Source organism: Acanthaster planci, linkage group LG08, assembly GCF_054643075.1.
Source record: "Acanthaster planci isolate LZ-2023a linkage group LG08, COTS_SCS, whole genome shotgun sequence".
Taxonomy (NCBI): Eukaryota; Metazoa; Echinodermata; class Asteroidea; order Valvatida; family Acanthasteridae; genus Acanthaster; species Acanthaster planci.
The window spans coordinates 3,252,402-3,268,642 of NC_141784.1; the positions used below are offsets into that span (position 1 = coordinate 3,252,402).

Below are 16,241 nucleotides of genomic sequence, written 5' to 3' on the forward strand. Positions count from 1 at the left end.
CAAGAAAGATGCGGGTACATTGAAGACCATGGTGTTTGTATGTGTTTGCATTCATGTATCCGGGTACAATATGTTAATTTCCATGTTCAAGTACCTGCATTATCAGATACATTTCATGTACATGTATATACAATATACATGTACCGGTACATGTACATGTACACTTGAAAGTTCCTTGGCTAATAAAAAGTTTCAAGTCTTCCTAATTGTTGCTGGATTGTTTGTACTCTGATACATGAAGGCAAGGGCAAATCTTAGGGGGGAGGGGAGGCAACAGGGACCATGTCTGCCCCTCTCCCCCCAAAAATGAGCCCAAATTATTTACCAAATTGATAACATGCGAGAAAAGCAATTATGTTTTTGCTCCATTTTATTCCTCTTCCCAAAGCATGCCAAAAGCCCTCTAAATTAGCCTCACCTCCAGAAAGGCCACAAAATATTACACAGAAAAAACAAATTCCAAAATTTTTGGCCTCCCAAACAAGTTCCACCCCTAAAAGTTTTTCCCGGGTCTGCCTTTGCATGTACATGTACACGTACATGTATGTGACCTACTGGGTAACTGCACATGTACCATACCAGCTACAAAGTATGTACAGTGTATGCAAATTGCAACTGAAACTGGCAAACAGATCCAATTACACACATTACATTTCTATGTGTTTGATGACTGATCGATCATCATGTTTTTGTTCACACTGGATACTGTACACAGAGTAGGTTTCCAATTGTCTCAGCTGCTATAAATGCACAGGTGCCCACGGAGCCAAGGTACATGTACCTTGTGTGTACATGTATGTACATGTATGTATGTTAATGATGCATCGCTTGCAAGGCCATTTGCAGTGTTACTTTGTTGATCCTTATTCTCTTGTATTAAAGGCCAGGGTTGCAATGCACAAAAGTGGAAAAATGCGAAGGACAGAGCTGTGAAATGTACAACAGTATGATCATTGTTAATTTAGCAATAAGAAACCCATGCAATGCATTGCAGTCAGAATATGAATTTCTCTTTACACATGGCTAAGTTTATATTAATTTACTTGTGCAACGACATCAGAGAATGTGTATGGGGCAGTGCGGACATCCGCGAGTTTCACAAAAATGGCCGGTAGCGACCACACCGCGCCAATGAAAACAACTGCAACAAGCGCGCGTATAGACTGATCAACGCAAAGATTGTGTAACCCGATCCTTGGACTGGCTGGTACGTGTGCGTACATCGCTAGGGTCGCTGTTTTCACCGGCGCCGTACCTGCCATTTTGCGAGAATCCCGGATGTCCGCGCTGCCCCATAGCTTTGGCAGGTCACTACATGTTTTCTCGTGTACCGGTAATTGTCATGAACAAATTACAATGTGCTGGTGGGGTTAATGTACATGTACTGTAGCTGTACACGTTAGTTTATGAATGCATACATGTACATGTACATGTATGTGTGCACATGTACTTGTAAGTTGTATTGTTTATGTACCGTGGCTTGCACATTTCTTGTACAGTAGATGTACATGTACATGGACATACATGTACCCGTATGCACCATGTAATGGTACAATATATGTGTAGTGGAATTTGCACATGTATAGCCTCTCCCACACCGTAATTGTGGGGATATATGACATTTCACCTACAAGTACCGGTATGTTGTGGGGATCGAAAATGTTATGGACTGGGGACTCAGAAATGTCGGTTCAAATTTCCCTCACAAAAGAACTTGTCCCCTGAATGTGGTGAATGCCTACCCATGTGCACTGCACCTGTACATGTGTACTGCACCTGCAAATGTGTATCACACAGGTACATGTACCGGTACATGTGCTGCCAGGAACGTCTTTTCCTAGCTCCATGGTACGGCATGTACATTTTCAAAGCAAAAAGAAGGTGAAGCGGTACATCATACCATACAAGCGCCGCTACTTCTTGGGTTGTACATGTACTATAGGTACATTTACCACTATGAGAATGGCACAAAGAGGACATTGTATACATGTACATGTAATGTATGATACTTGATAAGACTTGTGTACGGTACATGTAGAAAAATTCGCACAATGCAAGTTTAGCAGCTCTTTTATTGAACCCTTGATTTTTCTCTCTAATTTTCAGCTTAAACGTGAAGAGGAGGATTGAAGCAATGGTTGTAAGTATTAAGTCCATTTACTTCAGTGATCTCTGCCTTACCGTTCTTAATTAACCCTAACACTCCTCAATCCTTCACCTGTTGGAGGACTGAGGACTGTTAGGGTTAATGCCCATATGGGAGCCTGACAAAGACATTAATACATGGTATCACTACTCACAAGACTTTACTTTCAAACTGTGATTTAAGCGCCATTTTGGCTCCTTGTAGAATCCTTCCCATGCCCTGCTGCCCTGGCAATGGTACCCGGTACAATGAAGTCAAACATGGCTTAGTAAATGTGGAAAAAGGAAGCCTTGGATTAACCTAGTTTTCTGATTTCGCTCTTTTATGTTTGATTATGATGAAAAAATTTGTGATTGGGGGAGAGGATTTGCTTTGTCTTAATTTTTTTTTTGCGATTTTTTAACTCCTTTTGTGATTAACTTGTGAATTTTTTTTTTCTGTGTGTATGATTTCATGTTTGTAGTTTTTATTGGCAGTTGTGTTTTGTGTCACAATTTCATATACGTGTTTTTAAATTTTGTTTCTTGTATGATACTGCAAACCAAGATGTTTGATGTTTAAGTATTGTACAGTTTGAAAGTTACAAGAATAATGTTCAGAAATTGGGCTCAAAATCAGGTATCTGATACCCCTAAGGGTACAGTGTGTACCAGGTGTCAGTAAAATGCCAGTTTATTTGTGATTTTCTTGACATTAAAAAGGCCTTGAATCCAAACAGCTCTGGCAACGTCCAACTCATTGTGATTTATTTTAAAGATGTCATAATACATAGGGTATTTTTTCAGAAAAAGTGATCAACCCTGTACAGTTTTCCTTTAAAACAAATTGTACTAGCCATTCTTTGCTAATGAAATATTGGTAAAGCTCTTCCTTGTCGGAAGTTTAAACCATCAGAGTTGTTTTTCCGATACTCGTTGCTCAACTAAAGTACTGTATTTCCTTGTCTTTATTTTAAAGTAAACTATCAGTACAAATGAGAGATATGTACCGGTACGTAGTTAGCAAAAGTGTTGTGATACCAATCGAAAGGAAGTAGAAATAAAAATTCAAATTTGTCCAATCTGAGTTCTACAGGTTTTGTGTATTACCATTTTCAACATTTTACAAATCAGTTTTTCCCAATTGTTGAATGGGCCAAAGCCATTTCAGCTTGAGTGTGTGTTTCTTGTGATGGCAACTTACCGGTTATGTCGGTACATCAGCAAAAGAGTTCTCTACCACACAATAAAAGTACAAGTAATTTGATGAATTTCGTACAAAATGTATCATTTTTGTTGAAGACATTTCTGCATACTGTACGCATCTACAGGTACTTGTAGATCGATGACATTTTCTCTGCATGTTCTGTGTAACTACCGAGTACTTTTCATAGCATGTACATGGTACACGTGTGTCCAATCGTGTGTGTGTCCGGATATGTGCTTTTCTTACATTCCACCTCTGTTCACCTCTCCTTCCAGGCTGAAGTGAACAAGTTCAATGACCTTGAGAAGCTGCTTCTGTACCTGAAGTTGCCAACGGGCATTAACGGGTTCGATTCCAACCGGCTGAAAAGGTGAGACGGTTGATCTGTAGACATGTACATTGTGTCATGTCAGTGACATGGTGTATGCTTCTGGACTCCTGGTGTGTTTATAGTCAAGGAATCGGATGCTACTACTACATTGTCTTGCAGATTGGGATGGAAACCAAACTACATGTACCTGGAGAGGATTCAATTGCTCTTCAACTTTAACCCTGAAAGAGCAAACGACAAAGGGGAGGGGGCTATAAGCATCTTCCATATGTACATTTTCTCTGATATCAAAGTAAAGCATTTCATTTTATCATTCGGGGACCTTAATGTGTTTTTTTTTGAGTAATGCCGTAGTGTTCAATTCAATACCACTTTTATGAGAATTTGACATACATTGTACAGGTGTCAGTCCTGCAAAATGCTTATTTTTCCAAGACAGGTCGGTCCCAAATAGGAACTTTTTCCATTGACGCACTCAGTGCTTGGGCTGTTGCTTACTACTACTGTACATCACACCCCTCTGTCAGATTGAAATGAAACTTTGCAGATGAACTCAGAAATAATTACTGGAAGTCCAGAAACACTTAGAGGGAGTGGAATTCCTCCTCCTCCTTGACCTTGATTTTATTTGATGTGCTACAGGGCCTTCTTAATAATATTCGTGAACCAAATTCTCACTTGTCTTGACTCAATGCTTCTGTTTCCAGCCCCTCTCCCTCGCTAGCGGTCACGCGCATCGAACAAACCCAGGCATCCAATTGGATCCGCAGTCACCTCGAGGAGTGCGGCGACACGTCGCTCCCTAAACATGAAGTGTACGAAGAATATCGGTATGCCACAAATTGATGTGGACATTTTAGGCATGTTTATCTCTACCACAGGTGCATGTATTGTCACTCCAGTCTAACGGTTATATGTAGCACTTGGGATAGATGTTTCTTATTTGACACTTGGGCTAGAACTTCAGTGTATTTTTCGGTATTCATACTTGCACCTACCGGTACATGTACGTACATTTCCTGGCTTAGTTTAATTTGACCACCAGAATTAGAAGCCATTACTGCGGTGGCACAACGCTCGTGGACAGGTGGTACATGCGCGTTGCATGCCTCTTCGACCAATAGGATGTCGTGATTTGCCAAATGCATGCACGCGTCAAGCTGTAGAATGTGCGTGTGAGTGCGTAGCCCCCGCAGTTAGGGCGTCTTATCAGATTTGTCTATATGGAGGTACTTGTAGACTACTTCAGCGACCGAAATAGGAAGCGTCACTGTGGTGACATTATGTTCGTGGACAGGTGGTACACACACACACACACGTAACATCCTTCTTTGACCCAAACGGTGCTGTGATTTCCCCCAAATCCCAGAATGCGTGAGTGTGATGCCTCTGCGGTAATTCCGTCTCCTAGATGGATCTGTACCCTCACCTCCAGGTTTTCTCTAGAGTCCCTAGATATACATGTAGGCGCTGTGGAAATCCAGTACCTCTCAAGTGACAGCCAAGCTAAATGCATATCAGTGGACTTTGTGGCATCTTGCAGCGTTCAGGATGCGCAGCGGCCTTGGCCTTGTGCACTTCTGCAGTCCGTTCTTGCCATTTGCGTTGATTACAGAATCCTGCAGTAAGCTGTAACTATTGATGACAGATACATTGCATTTAGCAGGGTTACTTTTAAATGTACAAAAATTGCTTTTAAAAGTGGCATACCGATCCAGTTTTCAACACTGTCACTGTTGCTCAAGTCTCCAACAGTAGTATTGTGAAAACTTCATTTACTCCTTATTTGAACTTCTGAACTTGTGGTCTTGTACTACAGTTGCCTTGGTGCTTCTAACCACTCTTTAAGCTGAAAGCCACCCCATTACTCTGTCATTTATTTCCATTCACTGTTTAATATGATGATGCCCCTCCTTCTAGAAATTACTACGGAAACTTATACAAGCACTGTAAGAGATTCTTCCACAGAAAAGAGTCAGTGGTCAGAGCATACTCGAATTCATTTATTTTCTGTCAGATTGTTACCGTACTTATGACTCTTGACTGCTCCCTTTTTCTTGACGTACCTTTTTTCTTCGTCCTTTTGTTGTCTTCTGACAGGATGCATTGTGAATCTGCTACTCGTCGAGTGTTGAGCCCCGCTGACTTTGGCAAGATCATGAAGAGTGTCTTTCCCCAAGTGAAACAGCGACGCCTTGGCACCCGTGGCAATGCCAAATATCCTTTGTCTGCCAGCGTTTGTGCCCTGTGCAATTTTATTTCCTGCCTGTGTCCATTGCACCATCTATTGTCAAAAGCAATGTTCATTCAAAACGAACCAAAAAACGGTCAATCTTTATTATTAGTTTCAGGACACGTGTTGCTTATTTTTACATCTCCCTCCCAATAAATTCAGTCTAATCATATATAAAAATCTCTTCCATGCGATTACTATCTTTCTTCCTCTTCAACTCTACACAATATTATTTCTCAAAACGTATTTCTTTTCCCCCAGAATACAAGGAGGCTTTGCAGGATTATTTTAGAGGTTGGAATTGGTTGTGTTGGTTTGCATCTCAGTTTTTTGTTTTGGTTCCACATGAACACGGTGGACCTTACTCACAAGGAAGCAGTGTTCCCAATAGCTCCCTAAGTCTGTCTTACATGTATGAATTGGAAACTTTTGCTTGGGTGGTACCAGACTATTTTATGTGATTGCCTTCCTTTCAGTATTTTTCTAGTCTGGCTCATAAATTAAGGTATGTTTGGTCATAAATTTGAAGTTATTTGTCCAATCGGACAGGTACTTCTTTACCATGAAAAATCATTTTGTTACTTTCATTTCTACTCAAGTTCAAAAATGAAAAGTAAACCTCGCTTTCAATTTTCAGTATTGCTGACCCGTGAACAAAAGTCTAATATCCATTTGCCCTTAACTTCTCCAACGTATTGCTATAGCGGCCTTCGCAAGAAGTGCGAAATCCAGCCACCTTTACTGCCAAGCATGGAATCACCACGCAAAACGGGACCAGTGAGTATTGGAGATTGACATAATGTATGTCTGATGTTTGAAAAAGCGTTACAGCTCTGGATGATTTGTGCAAATACATGAATGAAAAGGTTCCGTACATTGCAATTGGCCTAAACACAGGCTTCCTGTTTGTTCGTGTATACTAACACTTCCCTGGTGACTAAATATGGAAACATACCACAGTGGATAGAATCGAACAAAGCACCTACTTTGTTGGATAGGAAAAATTGTTTGTTTCACTTTGTGCATTTGTCCGTTATTAAACATCTTGAGTTGTGCTCTTGATGGCTTATTTGTTTTTTGCAAAAGGTGGGAAGATGCATTTGCTGTTTAAAAGTGAGGACTGTGATATTTTATTGATTGTGCAATAAATTGTGAAATGACAGTGGAGATTCTTTTCAGTTGAGGCAGTAATTTCTGTCCTTTGTACATGAACATCGGACGAGGAAATGATATTGTTTTCATCCTGTCATACATACTTGTGTTGTGCTGATCTTAAGTTTGTTTTCCTTCGATTCTGTGTTGAACACATCTTTAATATGAAGTTCAAACTTCTGGTTAAATTAAGAACTTTCTTTGGCCTTGCACCTTGTCTTGCAGAATGATGTACCTTACAGTTCTTCCTCCTGCAAGTGTAGCCAAGAACAACAGCAGGCAGACCTGGCCAGCACGATCGTCATCTGCGAATGGGCGGAGAAAATCTTTGCCACCCACTTCCAGACCACAGAGGAGCTTGCCCACCACCTTGCCAGCAATAAGTTAGTCTCCAGCTCTGTGGCCTCCCTGACAGTACTCTCCGGAGGCAAGGATTCCTCGGCCTCGTCCAAGGTGCTGCGGCCGGACGTGGCGATGGGGAAACTCCCCATCACCCCGGAGGAGCGCCGGAAAGAGACGCAACACCAGCTGCAGAAGAAGATTCAGCAGCGGCAGCTGAGCAAGATGAAGGAGGAGCACCTGCGACAGACCGAGCGTCATCAGCAAGCGCTGAGAGCCGAGGACCACCTCAAGGCCAGCAAAGCACGAGATGAGCGGAAGTTGCTGAACAGGAGCCACAGTATGCCAAACGAGGTGCAAATGAATGCAAGAACAGATGCTAACGCAGGCGACGCTAAGGAGCAGGACAAGACCCCCAACGGCTGCCATTTTGGCAGCCAGCAGGCTGAGCAGAATGGCCGCCTTGCTCCCCAGTCAGGGTTGCAGACGAACAACAACAGCAATAACAACAGTAACCAGCTGCAGGTTTCCGGCTCGGCAGCCAGCACGATAACAACAGTCAAGGAAAGTCCAAACAACAAGCGGCGCTTCACTCCCATACAGCCCAAGACTCCAGTGCGAGATGGTGCAGTGAAAATGCCTGTACCCAATGGGTCTGTGGTGGTTTTCCAGCCAAATGGAGCCATTCTGAATTCCAAAGGGCAAAAGGTCCAACAGCTTCCCCAGGGAGTTCAGCTCATTCAGCTCGTCCAGAACATTCCTAATGCCAAACTTGTTGCCTCCGGGACACCCAAGTCAAGCAGTTCACCAGGAACGTCCAGAGCTCAGAATATCATCGCAGTCCCCTTGTCTCCAGGACAGCTCATGAAGAGTCCTCCCGGAGCAACTGGTGTGCTGGTTTTCAACCAGTCTCCTTCAGCTGGCCTTGGTCCAAGCTTTGTAAATGGTTCGCTGCCTGGTAGCACTGCATCAGTGGTACAGAAAGACCCCACAACAACGTTTCCATCCTCCAGCAACACTCACATGCTGCAGTTACAGTCAGACGCAGGAGGTGCGTCACCTCAGGGAGGCTCTAGTGCCGCTCATTCAGGTATTTTTCCCTCTTTGACCCCTACATCCAATCTCTCCAGCAAACAGGATCTCCTCACTACACCCCCTGTCCAACCGAGCGCAACCCTAACTTGTCCTTCTACATCGGCCGTGCCAACAGTACTCCTTAGGTCTGCGTATGCTGAGTCACCGAAGACTTCCCAGCACGTCATCAATCAGACATCATCTGCTGCAAATCCAGTTGCAGTGCCCATTCCAACAACGTGCGCTTCTCACAACACGTCGACATCTGTCACCTTCTCGACCTTGCCAATGCAGAGGCAGCCGGTGTCGGCTCAGGTAGGTATTCCCATCCCCGGGAATCATGATCTGAGTGTTCTGTCCTCGGACAGAAGGCTGAAATCAGGCCTCACCGGAAATGACCACAAACAGATACCCATCAATTCAGCATCTGCACTTCTGGCAATCTTGTCCAACACTGCCAACAAGGATCAAGGTCTGGATGACAGCAGAGGTGCTGGTAAGGTAGCAAAAGCAAATGCCCATTTGGGAAGTTTTAATATGACCAGTACAGTCACCACTCCTCCAGTATCACAGCTGAATCAAGACAGTGTGAGTCCTGTAGTTTCTGCTGCCTCATTGGAAAGTAGGTCTTCTGAAGATATGAGGTCAAAGTCTGCGATGATCTCCTCTTCAAGTCTTACAAATGTCATGCCAGCTGTGCCAACTAAATTAAGCAGGGTCCAGAAAGATCTGCCACCACTTAGCAGTGGCTTGATATCCATATTAGCAGCGCCAGGTCTTGAGACAGCCCGTGTGAGTCATCCGCAAATGGCACACCAGCAGCCAATTCGAGAAGGCCCTCAACAGACTTCAACCTCCAGTCAGAGCTTTCCTACCTGTAGCGTCCCAATACACACTGGAAGTCAGCCTTCTGGCGTAGCACCGCATGTGATTCAGATGCCATTTGCCATGGAGATAGGCAACAAGAAACTAGCTTTATCACCAGTTCAGGTTGTGCAGTCGGCGTCCGTAGCCTCCATCCAGCATCGAATGACACTCCCACAGATCAGCGAGGTAGGCCCTGATGCAGTAGAAGCTGTCAATACCAATACCTTGATCAAGCAGGAAATGGAAAAGCTTGGGAATCAACTGGTACAACAAGGCATTTCGGCCTTGCAGCCTGTCCGCTTTGTCAATGGTGTTGCGCAGGGCACACCAGTGGCTGGTATCCAGCAGCTGGCGGGCGTGGAAGGCCAAGGGAGGCAAAGTACCACACCCAGTTTCAGCCATCACTCAAATACAGCCACGCCTATCCCGCTTGGCACAGAGAGTGTTCCCCAGAGCCCCAACGACCCCAATCAGGTGTATTTCACATTCACACCCATCCAGCAGAGCTTAGAGCCAGTTGATGTCAGCATGACTAGTCCCAACCCAGTTAAGCCCATGCAGAAGCCCAAGCCAACACTGGGCACTCCGCAGGCCAACTTTGTCACTCCTGTTCGTAAGCGTCGAAGTTCAGGGACTACAAGGCGGCCTAACCCCAACGGTACAAGTTGTCTTCCTCCTGCTATCAGCCGTCAGATCACACCCACCCCATCTCCCAGTGGGAGTCGTTCCTCAACCCCCTTATCACCAGCCTTGGTCTCGGGGAACAACCAAGCAGATACTGCAAGTATGCCACCCCCGTCACCTGTGACGGTCTTCTCCGACCCAAGCCAGTCTATGACCAACCGAGGAGCTGGCAAGCCTGACCTGCCCAGCCAAAGTCAAACACCTTGGGTGACGAGTGCCATCGGTAACAGGAAGAGGAATCCATCCGGACCTGCTACCTTCATGCAGTCGACCAAACAGCTCTCTTTAGATACAGCCAACTTCTTACCGGAGGAGTTAACAGATCTGAACATCCGTGGCTTTGATCCCAGTTTGGAGCTGAATACACAGCAGTACCAGCGCAGTCATAGTGTTCCTCTGCCTGCTTACCAGCCAGTTGTACTGAGCCAAGATAGGTTCATATCCAATTTTCCTGTATCTGCTGAACAGAGAGGGGTAACTATCAACAACAGGAGCTTTGGAGCTAAGCGCAACCTTACCCAAGAGTTGCAAGAGATTCAAGTCACAGATGAGGACTTCAATCCAGAGCAGAATTTCCTTGAAGGTAGTGACCCAACTTTTAATGATCTCCTGAATGCTGACTTGCAGCAGCCCTCCCAGAGTCAAGGGTCTTGGGTCAGTGACATGCCACAAGAGTGTCCCACCGAATTAGCAGTAGGTTTCCCGATCACCTCTTGCAGCTCCGAGCGGGATGCCGAGAATGATCTCAGCCTTGCCCAGGGATTGGGGGATAATTCCAACAGTACGACGTCCACCCTGAACGAAGATATAGCTGCAATGGATGAGATGGGCCCCAATCCAGTCTTTCGTGATTTCACCCTTCCGAGCTGGCCCCAGATGGGTAGCAGTGGCAGTCTGGCCTCACTTGAATGCAGCATGTGATCCGTGACACAGTCAGGGAACTAAACTTAATGTCCTGAATAGTTTCCTAGTTTACAAGATTGTCAACGTGACCCAACTCCTAGTTTCCTAGTTTACAAGATTGTCAACGTGACTGTTTGAAGAAGATACATAGCATCTTCAGAAGCCTGAATTATGCATTTGTTTCAATGTCGGAGCACGCAGATACTACCTAAATTATTACACCCCTGTGAAAAAATGGTATTGGCCACTGTTAACTTTTGGCTACCTGTTTATTGTTATCCACGTTTTAAAGTCCTCAAATTAATAGTGTAACAGGTTGAATCCAAGTCTGTTACAATTGAACATTGCTTTTTTGTGTTCTGAGCAGTGTTTGAGTTTGGCTTGTGTTGTGTACATACGTTAGTTTTGCCAACATTTCAAGTCTTTGACCATAATTCAGAAATAAAACAAATGGTCACAAACTGGGACTGGACAACGTGTACATTGAGTATTCAGATATTGTCCTGTAGATTTACTTTTCTCCTTTGTTTTAAAATCCTACATTTAAATGTACATGTATGTACCGGTATGCACACTGTAGAATATGTGCAACCTTTCTATGCCATTTTTCTGTGTCAGTTGTATTTAACTGACCTTGTTGGATTTGTATTGACATGAATGTGAATAGATTTGGAAATATTTTGTGAAGACTTTTTGAGTAAATACTAAAGTGTACATACCAGAAACAAGCTACTTTTTGGCATGAAAGAAAAGCTGACGTAGCTTTAGTTTTGTGTGAATAAATGAAATGCATTTTTGAAATGTTTTTTTCTGGCACAGTTTGTTACAGTTTTTTTAACGAATTCTCTGTATTTTAGATATGAAGTGGAATTGGACGCTAGTTTCATGTGTGATTTATGGTATTTGAAAGTGTTTTCATTTTGGTTTTAAATTACATGTACCTGTTATAGCAAGGTTTAAGTAATGACGTAGAATAAGAGACAACTTTTTTCTGTGTCTTGGGATTTACCGTTAGTGCATCTGTGATTATTCAAAGAAATACCGTCAAGTTAATTGTTTCTGGCTAGGTTTGCCATATTGGTGTAATGTTGTCTTAGGAAAAAGTCAACTGAAGATGAAATGCGACTAATGAAATAAAGGAACGTTTGAACAATCATTAGGTACAATTGTACATGTATATTTAACATAAAAAAAATCATTATATATTTTCATAAAAGTGTGATTGGTGATTCGTTCGTGTTGGAGGTGTTTTCCACCTTTAACCTGTTCATTAGAGCATGCCTCTGACAGGAGACTTGTGTAGATACGCAAGAGAGTATGTCATTTTATTCCATATCTTATTTTTGCTCCTGGATACTCTTACATTTGGGCACAGTTTTACTCTGAAGTCTAGGGGAAGGGGCTGTTAGTATTTTTAAACATTAAAAAAAAATCTTATGCATGCTTTAATAAATTTTTAGACTTGGACAAAAATGATTGAAGATTCAGAAAGTTTCACAAAACATTTGTGGAAAATCAGATGTTTTGTGGGATGGGGAAGCAGGAATGGAGGGTTTGCTTGGCTGCCATCTTGAAGACGAGTGCTTTTGTTCACAGGGTATGCACAAAAGAGGTTCCCTATGGAACAAAAGAAAACTGCCCTGCACGATGGCTACCATGCAAAGCCTCTATGGCTTCCATTAAATTCCACAACTTCTTCCTGTAGAACTGTGCCCATTAGCCAGCTTTCATATATATTTGGGTTGTCTCATTGCTTGTGATGTTGCACTCGACTGTGTCATAGGAGAATGCGGACATGCCTTGATTCTAAGAAGTTGAGTTTACTGAAGGGCAGCTGATAGTGGAATGTCATGGCATAAGCCTTTCAATTTACAGAGAAAGCTGTGTAATTATTTGGCGTGTGCTTTTTTTTAATCTATTCTCATCTGGTGGTGACGTGGATAGTTTTCCCAACACGTGTAAAATAAAATTTGAGAGGTTTTAGGAAGTGCATTTTCTTTTCGTAAGTCACTGTAAAAAAGAAAGGTGGCTTTTTTTGTTGGTACAAGTTGGAACGATTCTGTTTAAAGGTGTCTTGCCGGAGGAAAGCCCAGTATTGGGTAACAAGACTTGGATTATTTTGGACCAAAATGCAGAGGAAATGGCAAGTGTGTACAACAACGGGCTTGGTGATTTGTAAGAGTGCTGTCATCTAGCAAGACCAACTGCAGGTGGATGGATGAATATGTGGTTCGTGTACTATCATTGGCATTGTAGTGAGACTATCTGCCCCTGCAGTACATGGAAAAGAGCAGTGTCTGTGTGACTAATGGCAAGGTTCGTTTGCCTGTGCCTGTGCTAGTCAGATCCAAGGCAATCAGAGAGTTCAGTGCTTTAGTTGATGTATTTATTTCATTACATATACTGTCCATGCTTGGATAGCACTGATGTAATTAGCTCTCGTATCATCATAGATCTTGTCACAGTTGATTTTGTATTGCACCAACAGTAATGGTACCAATTTGGAAACACCGTCAATTACAATGGAGTACAAATACTAGAAACCTTTTACCGTGAATGGCCTGCTTGATGAGTATTGATGTTAGATGGATGGTCCAAGACCAGACATGCAACCTGTTTCCATGTAGCATTGGTTGTGCACACTTGCCGACGGTGCTGTTTATGATGGACAGTGTCATGCATGCACTGTAAGCCGGAGGTGGTTCTTACTGTTGCAGTGCAGTGCGTCCCTGCATAGGGATGGTGTTTTGTTGCGGTGCATTTTACTTGTGAATTTGGTCTCAAGGGTGGTGGCCTTTTATTCGGGCGAAGCAGAAGGTTCCGATGCTCAGTGGATAGTGGCACGGTGCTGTGGCCATACACGGGCATACAGGGTGTGCAACCTCCTCAAAACCTACAGTAGACCGGAGAACTGATGGCTTTTTTGCAGTCAACGCAACACTGCATTAGGCAGTCATTCCACCCTGTTTTGTTTAGGTCGGATCAGTTGTTAACTGATCACTGTCCATTCCTGTTTTCCATAATCTGAAAAAAAAAACCACCTGTGGTTGACATTTTATAATGAGGATCACGTGGAACGACAATTCAGCTATGTCTAGTAATTTGTGGCTACAGCTTTGCTTTCTAACCATTTGCAGGCTACTGAAAATAGCCCTAGCCAGACAATATCCATTTTTACAGAGTATTATTTTTTGGAATAGTTTTGAGCAAGTACAACCAAAGTTCAGCTTTTTTTTTTCCTGGATAGACTGCGGGTGTCTACTATCCACTGAGCACTTCAGAATTCTAGCTGTTCCCCAGTTTTCTCAGGTTTTCAATGAAGATAAAGAAGACAAAAGGAATTGTACATTTTCTGGCACTTTGCCAGATTTTTTTCTATGCTGTGTATAACAAGAATCAATTTGTAGTCATTTGTCGAAACCAAAATGGAAATTTTTAATAAGAGGGTGAGAAAGTGCGTGTAAATTCAGACCTTGAGAAGTTCCTGAAGGTGTTGGAAATACTTTCGAGTGTTTTGTTTTTGTGCATAATTTTTGCAGTTACTATTTCAGGAAGATATTGTACATTATGGTCGATCACTACATCTGTTTCTCAAAACTGCAGATATGTTTGCTCTCATGGACTGTGGATGCCTTTCGTTATTGCCAGTCTTTTCTTCCATGTATGAAAGGGGAACCCCACTGGCGTGGATTGTACACATAATTTTGTGTTAAGAAATGGTATGGGTTAGCAGAAGGTGCGATTGTTTCCAAACATTCCCCTTTAAATAGCCAGGTTGAAATGGATGCATCATAATCGATGGGTGTCCCATGAACACTGTGCCCATGTTTGTTTGTTGTGAGAAGTAGTTGTCCTTGTAAAAGAAAAGCAGTTGTCCATTTTGAATTCAGTAGTCGGAACTGATTATTTAAGAAATGTCAAAAAATTCAAAGTAGCTGCTATTTTGAAGTTGAAAGGAGACTTCAGCTTGGGTAAAATGCAGATAACATATATGGCTGCATGTCTTGATTAAGAACCCAGGCCACAGAATCATTTACATGTACATGAACTCTCGCATCTTCAGTCTCTAACCAAGTGCTACAGAATACTTTGTTCAAGACTTTATGTAAATGCCATTCACTTTTGAGTCTGGAGGTTATTAAAACAGGACGTCTTTGTGAGATTTTAAACCTGGTTTTAAAACCAGGAAGCTGAATACGTTTGAGGTACAAAATTATAAGGTGAATAAGTGTAGTTGGTCTTAAAGCAATAGAGATAAATGTACAGCTTCCATGTAGATTGTCAGTACACTTCAAGTCTCAGGATTGCTCTAATGTTTTTACAGGCAATTAACAGAACGTGTTGTAAAGTTTTCTGCTCAGTTAGACTCAATTCAAGCCTGAGTTTGTGTGACATCAAGCCATACGGTTGTAACTTGGAGGGCAAGTTGTACGATTTTTTATCTGCAAAGGTACATAGGTTTGGCTTTTAGTCCCTATATGATCCGGCAGGTGTCCCCCCCCCGCCCCCGACTGCTGTTCTGTGGTGCTCTCCTCACGCACAAATCCCTTCCAGTCACCTCGCATTCAAAGTGGAATTTGAGGAACAAATGTACCCGGGCATCAATCACCAATGGCCTGCTGTACTACTATGAATAGAAGAACATTTGCATAGACAAAAATGGCCCAGGTTATTTTTAAATGGCACCAGACTAGACACCTGCTAAGACTTGAATCCAGTCCAGACAAATGCCATTCGAAGATGGCTTCATCCAAAGTTGGGAACGCATCTTGGTTTTCAACAAATTTCAGGCCAAGATGCATTCAACTCGGGCTGAATCTCAAGTAATGACTTGTGGTTGATTGAAATGTAGAAAATTACTTTGACAGACATGGACTCAAAACAGTAATTTTCCATTCCGCACTGCCATTCAAGACGATCACAGTTGAAAACTGTTCAAACTACAATGCAATGGCTGGATGCACCACAAGCCTGGGTTGCAGGCTGGAACGATTTCTTTGCACACCAATCGAAATAAAACAAGAGGATTGCTTTTCAAAAAGTGTCTTTATAAAAAGACCTGAGAACAATTGTCTGAGACCTAGAGTTTAGATGAAAATTTTGTCACTGTGCATTTTGAAGTGTGAATATTCCCCATTGGTTCTAGAACTGGTTCTCTAACTTCTGTACTTTATGTACCATTTCTACCGTCATTTACTTTGCTGTATTCAAACAAGTTTTTTCCTGTGTGCTTTTAATGTTTTTAATTATTTCAATCCAACTGAAACCAATGTTTTAGGTATTAAACCAGTATTAACTACCATGTGTGATCATGCAACAAAGAGTGG

General features: G+C 42.7%; 1 protein-coding gene across 1 annotated transcript in view; it reads left to right on the forward strand.

Moving 5' to 3' along the window:
* Positions 1-16,235, forward strand: part of LOC110975978 (uncharacterized) — a 39,445-nt gene extending 23,210 nt beyond the window's left edge. Inside the window, exons 2-7 of the mRNA XM_022228868.2 lie at positions 2,107-2,140; positions 3,607-3,701; positions 4,370-4,492; positions 5,763-5,879; positions 6,588-6,672; positions 7,273-16,235. Coding sequence (XP_022084560.2) covers positions 2,107-2,140; positions 3,607-3,701; positions 4,370-4,492; positions 5,763-5,879; positions 6,588-6,672; positions 7,273-10,932 — 4,114 coding nt within the window. The 3' untranslated portion in view covers positions 10,933-16,235. The remainder of the gene's footprint in view (positions 1-2,106; positions 2,141-3,606; positions 3,702-4,369; positions 4,493-5,762; positions 5,880-6,587; positions 6,673-7,272) is intronic.
* The last annotated feature ends 6 nt before the right edge of the window (positions 16,236-16,241 follow it).